The 8,167-nt window shown below is 49.1% G+C and overlaps 4 protein-coding genes across 4 annotated transcripts; 2 read left to right on the top strand and 2 right to left on the bottom strand.

The window, feature by feature from the left end:
* Window positions 1–1,408: 1,408 nt before the first annotated feature.
* LOC111070522 lies at window positions 1,409–2,199 on the top strand. The gene is made up of 2 exons (XM_022361129.2): window positions 1,409–1,946; window positions 2,007–2,199. Exons 1-2 carry the CDS (start codon window positions 1,423–1,425, stop codon window positions 2,146–2,148), a joined length of 666 nt encoding a protein of 221 aa, XP_022216821.2. The 5' UTR covers window positions 1,409–1,422; the 3' UTR covers window positions 2,149–2,199.
* A 1,374-nt stretch (window positions 2,200–3,573) lies between these two features.
* On the bottom strand, window positions 3,574–4,299 carry LOC111070476. Its single transcript, XM_022361045.2, has 2 exons — window positions 3,785–4,299; window positions 3,574–3,715 (listed from the first exon to the last, which is right to left on the bottom strand). The coding sequence occupies exons 1-2, from the start codon at window positions 4,297–4,299 to the stop codon at window positions 3,574–3,576; spliced, it is 657 nt and encodes a 218-aa protein (XP_022216737.2).
* Window positions 4,300–5,134: 835 nt separating this feature from the next.
* Window positions 5,135–7,400, top strand: LOC111070514 (folliculin). Its single transcript, XM_022361116.2, has 3 exons — window positions 5,135–6,411; window positions 6,471–6,573; window positions 6,647–7,400. The coding sequence occupies exons 1-3, from the start codon at window positions 5,229–5,231 to the stop codon at window positions 6,765–6,767; spliced, it is 1,407 nt and encodes a 468-aa protein (XP_022216808.1). The 5' UTR covers window positions 5,135–5,228; the 3' UTR covers window positions 6,768–7,400.
* Window positions 6,810–7,751, bottom strand: LOC111070515 (60S ribosomal protein L18). Its single transcript, XM_022361117.2, has 3 exons — window positions 7,717–7,751; window positions 7,484–7,570; window positions 6,810–7,414 (listed from the first exon to the last, which is right to left on the bottom strand). The coding sequence occupies exons 1-3, from the start codon at window positions 7,717–7,719 to the stop codon at window positions 6,938–6,940; spliced, it is 567 nt and encodes a 188-aa protein (XP_022216809.1). The 5' UTR covers window positions 7,720–7,751; the 3' UTR covers window positions 6,810–6,937.
* Between the last annotated feature and the right edge of the window lie 416 nt (window positions 7,752–8,167).

Here is an 8,167-nt window from a genome sequence, read left to right as displayed (position 1 = left end):
CAGAATGGTACGATGTAGGTACATATGTATTATGTATATGCATAAGTGGATAAGCATCCGGACAAGTGTGAATGAGGGCAACCACGTTTTCTGATCCAAAATCACCTTGTTTGTTGATCAATTCATTTAAGAGTGCTTACTACTGTGGCCTGTGGCCTAGACATGGGCTATTTTTCGCCTGTCCACTTTCTTCCCTCGCCGCCCGCCGCACGCCGCCACCGCTGGCACATGTGAAAATTTGGTCTGCACGCATTTTCTATAAATCATTCAAATTGTCAACACAAATTTATTTCTTTTGGGGTATGTCCGACTGCCCCCCTACAGCGGAAATGTCCAGGGACAGGTGGGAGGGAGGGCATTGTGCTTTTGGTCAGGCATGTCAGGCCGTGTGTCTTCGTGTGTGTGTGTGAGAGAGTTCCCAAGTAACGGACCATGTGTGTTCCCCGTTACAACGGTCTTGGGTCTACTCGTCTTTGGCTTTGCGGTTGGCAACTCTGCCATTTGCCATTTTCCGATTGTTGCTGCTGTTATTTAAGCAAATTTATTTCCCTGCTGCCGCATCGCTGTTGCTGTTGCCCGTTGCTGTTGCCGTTGCCGTTGCTGCTGCCATTGCTATTTGCTGCTTGCTGTTTGCTTTTCATTTCCGGCCACGTCGACAAATCACAGAACAACCCAAAAAAGGATATTATCTGCACCAAAACTGTTTGCCTCAGTCCGGCTTGCTTCCTTTATTTGTCTAAATAATTTGCAAAACATTTTCATACTGCGTAATGAGGTGGGTATGTAGGTTATCCAGTCAAAAAAAGAATTTTACTACTGCTGATAGTCTGGACTTATAGAAATATAGGGTACCTTTAACTATATCGGACTGTAAATGGACCCAAATGGAAATGGATTCATAATTATAAGTGCAAGAACTTATTCCATTCCATATATTCTATTTACTTAGTGGGTATCTCACAGTCGCAATGCCGATCAAAACGTGCTTACTTCCTTATTTTGTGGATTTTGTGTGTGTGCTGTGTGTGTGTGTGTGTGTGTATTTCCCACTTCCTAATGGTCTTATAAGTGGGGCTCTCAGTCTGTATTTCTGTGACCCGTAATCTTGATCTTGGCTGTTCGGCTCACTTCATTTGGCCCGGGCCCAAAGCGGTCATTGTAGTTCACTCAATTTTCGACTCACGTGTGCAAATAGAAAAGAAGAATCGCCCGGTCATACATATTTGTCCAATTCCCATCGTAACCCCCGTCACCATACCAAATTTCAGTCACATTCGTAATGCTAATTGACTGCCCAAATGTTTGCGTCTCTGAAAATTCCACTCGTCATTCAGCGCCGATGATGGCTCACTTCGAGTGGCAGCAGATCTCGAAGCTCAGCTTTGCTGGGAGTGCAGTTAGTCTTGGCAAGCCCTTCCATGCATGATGTGCGGACTTGGTGCGCTGCTTGCGGGTCTGTTCGTGTTCGCACTGCCGGCCCTTGGCCTAACCAGCCGCAATGTCACCGAGTTCCTGGGGCACCGCCAGAAACGTTGGCTGATCTATCAGAACAGCGGATCGATGAAGTTCAGCATTGGACCATCCCTGCCAATACCCTTAGAGGATCATGTGACATTTCGCTCCTGTGTGCTGTCCTTCACGCTCCAGGGAGGCACCTATTCGCTGCCCACCAGCCCCATCTGGCCGTGGGACAAGTGGGAGGGCACTTTCGCCCGATCCCTGACACAGATGAGGCGGAACATCGAGAGGCATGCCGCCGCCAATGGAGACACGCGGTATGCCGACGATGCCCGACTGCTGGTCTACACCGCTCTGGAGGAGTACATCGGCAGGCGGAATGATGACATGGCCGTGGGCAGGCAATGCCTGCTTCGCTCCATATGCGAAAATGCCCAAATCCACCAGCACATTGGGGTGTTCTCCGAAATCCTGAACATTGTCCTGAGGTAAGCGATGAATTTTTATTCCTTGAATTGATGCCACTAAACAGCAATTTCCCACTCTAGTCCTGGCAAGGCGGATCTGGATAAATGCTACCACGATGCCTATGAAGCTGGCAAGGCAGGCGCCGATTGCCTCGGCCTCTACAGAGCCTGCCCACGCGGCGGCAATTTCCTGGACGAGCTTTTGATTGTGGAGCATGATTGATTTACAGCTGGCGCTTCTGCTGATCGTAGTGCATGGCACAACAATAAAGTTTTCGACTAAATCAAAGTGCATGTCTAATGGGTCTCGTCCTGTGCCTGTGTCTGTGGATTGGAATGGATGTGCTTGTTGCATAATTTGGGGGCGGAAGTGCACGGATGCATGTCTGCGGGGCAGGAAGCTGTGTTGTCAGAGGATGGCTCAAGGATGTGAATGTTCGTGTGTGTATCCATGCATGACCCCATGCCAGTTTATGCGTCATCTCTGAGTGAATAGGAATTGCTGCGGACCGCTCCACATGCACCCGAAATACAGATATGATGGGATAAGCTTCATGGCTTGCCTCACTTCACGCTCTCAGCATCGTGATATTGAGCAGCGCATGAACACGACAGCCACAGACACATAGTTACCTACCTATTCCGATGCACCATCACAAGTTCAAACACCGCAAAGTTGAACAGGCGGCCCGGCCCGGCCCCCACTAGCACCACCACCCCACCGCCTTACGCTCTGCTACTCTCACAAAGCTAGCTGCACTTTGCATGGTTCCTTCATCCCAAGCTCTCTCTCTCTCACTCTCTCTCTCGCCCTTACTCTCCCACTGCTTTCGTTGTTCGCGTTGGTTGTCATAATCGCATTTGAATTAGCTGTGCACACAAAACGCTGATGTCGAGCGCCAACAGGGTGATGCACGCAAGGTATATTCATGCAGGGTAGCCTGCCCTGAACGAGTCACACTGGAGTTCCTGACTTTGAATACCCTTTGGCTGCACACATGAAAGCTGCCACAACACCCTGTATGGAGAAGACTGCTGTTGCTCTTGCTGTGCTGTCAGCGTCTGCAAGCCTAATGTGCCACTTAAGACGCATTTATTGTCTTTCGTGCCCGTCGCCGTCGTTGTTGCCGTTGCCGTTGCTGTTGCTGTTTCTGCATGGTGGCTTGGCTGCATTTTCCATTTAATTGACGCCATTGTTGACAAAATGGCGGTCGTGAGTTGGCTTTGGCTGCATGCTGCAGGCCCGCAGCTAAAGTTGGAGCAGCAGCAGCCGCCGCCGCAGCCGCCACAAGCCATTAATGTTAAGCGATTTTTGAACGGGCGGCGGAGAGAGGGGTGCTCAGGTCAGGTTTCGACTCCATGCATACTCGCTCATCCGCAAAAAAGGGGAGGTCTGCGTGAAGGAGGCGTGGCTTAAATCACTTGCAATTACCGTTAGAAAATTTATCGTTGCATGGTGGCAGCGGAAATGTTATCGAGATTGCCGATGGTGTGTGTGTGTGTGTGCTCTGACGAAGCATTTTAAGCTTCAGCCTTTCTTTTGTAAAAAGAAATGATTTACACTTTGTTGTAGATTTTTTAATACTTTGGGCCGTAACTCTAATAAGGAAGCACACGATTAGCTCTGCCCGCAAAGCTCGTTGCGCCTTCAATCCGCCATATCCACTGCGTAAGCATCCAAGACACTCTTTCCGCGCGGACACTCTGCGAACTGCTCCAAGCAGCGGCTGCCCGCTAGCCCCGCAGCATGTGCCTGCGTATAGGACACATCCAGACGCGCTTTCCCAGGTCTGCAACAGTTGCCGAAAGGCATGGAATTGATTTGGGGATAAATATACACTTATATACACTTCACTTACGTGAGCAGGATGTTCAGGAGCTCAGCCATGATGCCCACGTGGCGATGGATCTGAGCGTTCTCGCAGATGCCGCGCAACAGGCACTGACGACCCAGACCCACCGAGCCACTCAACTGGTCCATGTACTTTTCCAAAATCTCATATACAAACAGCCGGGTATCGTCCTCGTGCGAGTCATCCAAGCGTCGGACCTGCTCCTGCAGCGATCGCGCATAGATCGTCTCCCACTTATCCCAGGGATAGAGCGGCTCTGAGGGCAACGTATACCCGCCAAAGTGGAGCGTCCAGAAGTAGACCAAGCCACGCCAGGTGATCGGGTCCTCCAATTGGGTGGCCATCACGGGTCCGACCACCAGCCGTATTGTTGCGCCGTTCCTGTAGATCAGCTGATGTCGTTTCTGTCGGCTCTGCAGGTAGTCCGTAAGATTGTGCGTGGCCGCAGGCACCACAACGTCGAATGCGGCGCTAGCCAGGCATAGAAAGCAGCCAACAAGAAGCACCCAAATCATTTGCATCCTGAACCGTCGTTGTGCATCGGGCACGACACTTTTCAAGAATAAATCCCATTTGGGAACGCCATCCAGCGCTGGCCGCATTACCGATTTCAATAAGTATTTACCCTTCCAATTAGCACGGACAACGAATTGGGTTATAAAGACATCCCAGAAGGTGAGCATGAGCCTGAACCACACCCAACACCACCATCCAAGTGAAATTAACTCTGTAATATTATCTGGTAATTATTTATGCAAACCTACCTTTTATTCAGTTGATGTTAAGGCATCTCTTTTTATTTGTGATTTAAAATTTTGCGGTCAAACACGCGCGTTTCACAACACAAGTTCTCAGGGCTACCACAACGCATCCGCTTATCGCACCAAAAATACCCTCAGCCGCCAGAGTCTTTTCAATTTACATTTTAAAGGTAAAAGAACATAGTAGCAACACTTTTATACGCAGGTTTTCTGTTTCAATATTTTGGAAACTAAAGAAAAAAGGGTGTACGAATGTCCATTCTCAAAGCTAAAACTGGGCCGACCACCAGCACTGCCGTCACATTACGAAAACACTTTTGAACCTCTTGAAAACTTATAGAAAATTGATTTATCTATGCAATGCAATTGTATGTTAAGTGCTGAGCGGGCTAGCTAGCTAATAAAATCAAACCGAATTTAACAATCGTGGAATATGATTTCCGATCATGGACAGAGAACGCTTAACCCACTTTCGAACAGTGTTCGACAGGTGCTCAGCTGTTTAAATAAAACTGGGTTAAGTGGGTTAAGTTCGATTTTTTCCTCGGCATATTAAGGTATATTTACGGTATATTTGCGGTATATTTACGGTATATTTCCGAGGCTCAATCGATAACATTGCGTGTAAACAATAATAGCAGAATAATATTATCTATTACGAAAAAAAAAGATAATTTTTACGGACTTCGATGAACGCCGTGATTGCGCTATGCCACTTCTGCGAGGCACACGGCCCCTGCGCCATTTTCTGCACCCAGACGCTGCGGGACACCAAGATCGAGGACCTGCCGCTCGAGCAGCAGCAGCAGCAGCAATCGCAGAAGACATGCTCGGCCTGCAACTATTCGATGGGACGTAACAACAGTGGGATATACAGCAAAGACACGGAGAGCGGGGCCACGTTTGTGAGCACGCGGGTGGCCGTGCTGACGGAGGTGGCCACCTTGGTGAAGCAGGCGGCGGTGCTGAGCCTCAGCAATGGCATAGACTCCAACAAGGATGGAGAGTTTGTGTTCTTTGGTGACTCGACGCGAGGCCACATCCTCAGCCACAAGTTCCGTGTGAGCGATCTGCAGGCGCGGGGCTACTTCCAGCTCTACTCGATCATAGTCCTGATGAAGGACAAGTACTTCCTGCTGAACACGAAGCCGTTTCTGGCCGAGCACCTGAAAAAGATCTCGTCCGAACTGCAGGCGGGTGCAAACAAAACCAAGGAGGCCGAGGAACGGCGTCAGAGCGAACGGCAGAGGCGTCTTTCCGGAGTACCGTTTCTGATGCATTCGTCGCGCTCCCTGCTGGAGCTCACGGGCGAGGAGAACATATTTGCCCAGCTGCACTCGCACTTTTCGTGGCTCCTGCTTGCCGGCTCCCGTTTCCTCACCGAGCACGTCACCTTCGGAAATCTGCCTTGGCTGCCGCATCAAAGCAGCGGCCGGCCGCCCGCCCAGCGGCTCACCTACAACAGCTCCACCCTGCCCATGATACAGAAATACGAGGAAAGCATTGACGATCCCGACCAGGAGGAGTTTTTCTCTCTGCGCCACATCAAGAAGGTGGTCCGCAAGGAGGAATTCGCAACAGTTTGCTACTGCGCTCTGACGGGCGTGAAAATCATTGTCCGCGGCGCACCCGAGCGCACCTTTCGCTTCATGGTGTGTTTGAAGAAGCTTCTGCCCGAGCCCATGCACAATCTCATGCGCATCGATGCCCAGCACCAGCACTCCATCAGCTCCGAGTACAAGATTATATCGGTGTCCAATGACATTGCCGTGCCCATAGCCAGCGCCTCCGTGTTTCGCATTGATTTTCTGGACAAACATGTCAACGGACACGAAGTGTCCGTCAAGTGGCCGGGAGAGTTGCCCCGAAAACGTAAGCACTATTGCATATTTCCCTTTTTTTTTTGGTTAGTTTTATCATTTTCATTGCAGTGCCAGATCTCATGGTAAAGCTGCTGAAGGCGGTGGAGGAGAAGAACTTCACAGAGCTGGTGCTCAACAAACAGACAAAGGTGCTCATCGAAGAGTGGAAAAAGTGAGTGTGTGGATACTTTAGCAACCAAACGCCAATGCTTACATGCCATGCCTCCTATTCCCTCCTGTTGCAGCAAAGTCACATGCCTGAATCACGCCAAGTCCACCAGTGTGCAGGCCAAACTGAAGAAGGTGTTGGGAGTCCAGCCGCAGGACCAGCCGCTGATCAACTATTGGAGCACTCACTTGCACTAGCAGCAGGACTATTACTTGTACATAGCTTGATATTCGTTTCACTTTTTGGAATAAAAATTCTTTATTGCCGCAACGAGTGCGACGGCTAGTTTCCTCCAAACTGACAAATCAATATCTTAACCAAAAAGTGACGACGGCCGTCGACGGTCCAAGTCCAGGATGTAAGCTGCTTACTTCTTGTAACCGCAGCTGGAACGACGACCACGAGCACGCTCGAACTTGCGTCCCTTGGAGCGGACATAGGGCCTCGTGTGCGAGTGGGGCACACCGGGAGCCTTGCCGAAGTGCTTGCAGGCGGTGCGAGCAGTGCGCTTGCCCTGCAGCAGCAAGGTGTTCTTGCCGGTGGGCGACTTCAACGCCAACTGGTCGAAGGTCAGCACCTCGCCGCCAGCCTTCAGGATGCGCTCCCTAGCCGTCTGGGTAACGTGCAGGGCGCACACGGTCACCTTGGGCACCACCAACAGACGGGCATCGTCGGTAACTGTGCCCACCACAACGATAGTGGACTCGGGCTGGTTGGCAGCCTTGAAGAAGCGAGCGACGCGCTGCAGAGATAGTGGTGGCCTATTGATCTTGCTCATAAACAAACGCTTCAGGATGATGCGGTTGAACTTCTTGTTCGTACGACGCTGGAGGAAGCGGTACAGCTGGGGAATGATAGAAATATAAATTAGCAACCCCTTCCTCATTCAATTTCATCCATCAATTCATCTTACCTTGACGAGCAAGCGCAGGTAAACATCCTGAGATTTCGGCTCGGTTCTGCGAACCTTGCGATCGTATTTGTGGTTGATATCAATACCCTGCAAACGAAATATTATTAACAACTGCTGTGCATTTCTCCGTTCATCACATATCCCACTTCACAAGCAATCAACTTGCAACCACTCCCGAGATGTTTACAAATTTATTTTTCACTTTTCACTTTTAAGTTATTTTCGTTGCTTACCATTTTGCGACCGGAAAAAGAAAGAGAGGAAACACCAGTGTGACCACGCAATATACCGTCTGACCCTCAAAAACATACCCAAATATACCTTCTTTTATCAAAATATACCGCAAATATACCGAAGAAATGGATCCATTACCCTGATTTTGATTTTCGGATTAGTATTTTAGTAATTGCTGGAGCCCTCTGCCCTGATCATATAATGTATTACGATAAATTGATTCATATCCAAAAAGATTCGCTTATTTCTATTTGATTAACCATAAAATAGGTTTAATTAATGGTATTTTGATGGCAGAGTTTATGTTTTACATGGTAACAACATGCTAACTACACATTTGCTACATATTAACTACATATAAAGAAATAAATCATATTCCGCGATTTTGATATTCAGTTTAATATTACTAGCTAGTTGGCCCTCTCAGCCATACAAAAATTATTTTATCCG

The sequence above is a fragment of the Drosophila obscura genome, unplaced genomic scaffold (assembly GCF_018151105.1).
Source record: "Drosophila obscura isolate BZ-5 IFL unplaced genomic scaffold, ASM1815110v1 contig_1, whole genome shotgun sequence".
In the NCBI taxonomy this organism is placed as follows: Eukaryota; Metazoa; Arthropoda; class Insecta; order Diptera; family Drosophilidae; genus Drosophila; species Drosophila obscura.
The sequence above is the reverse complement of the archived record's forward strand: the minus strand, read 5'-3'. Positions and strand labels throughout refer to the sequence as shown.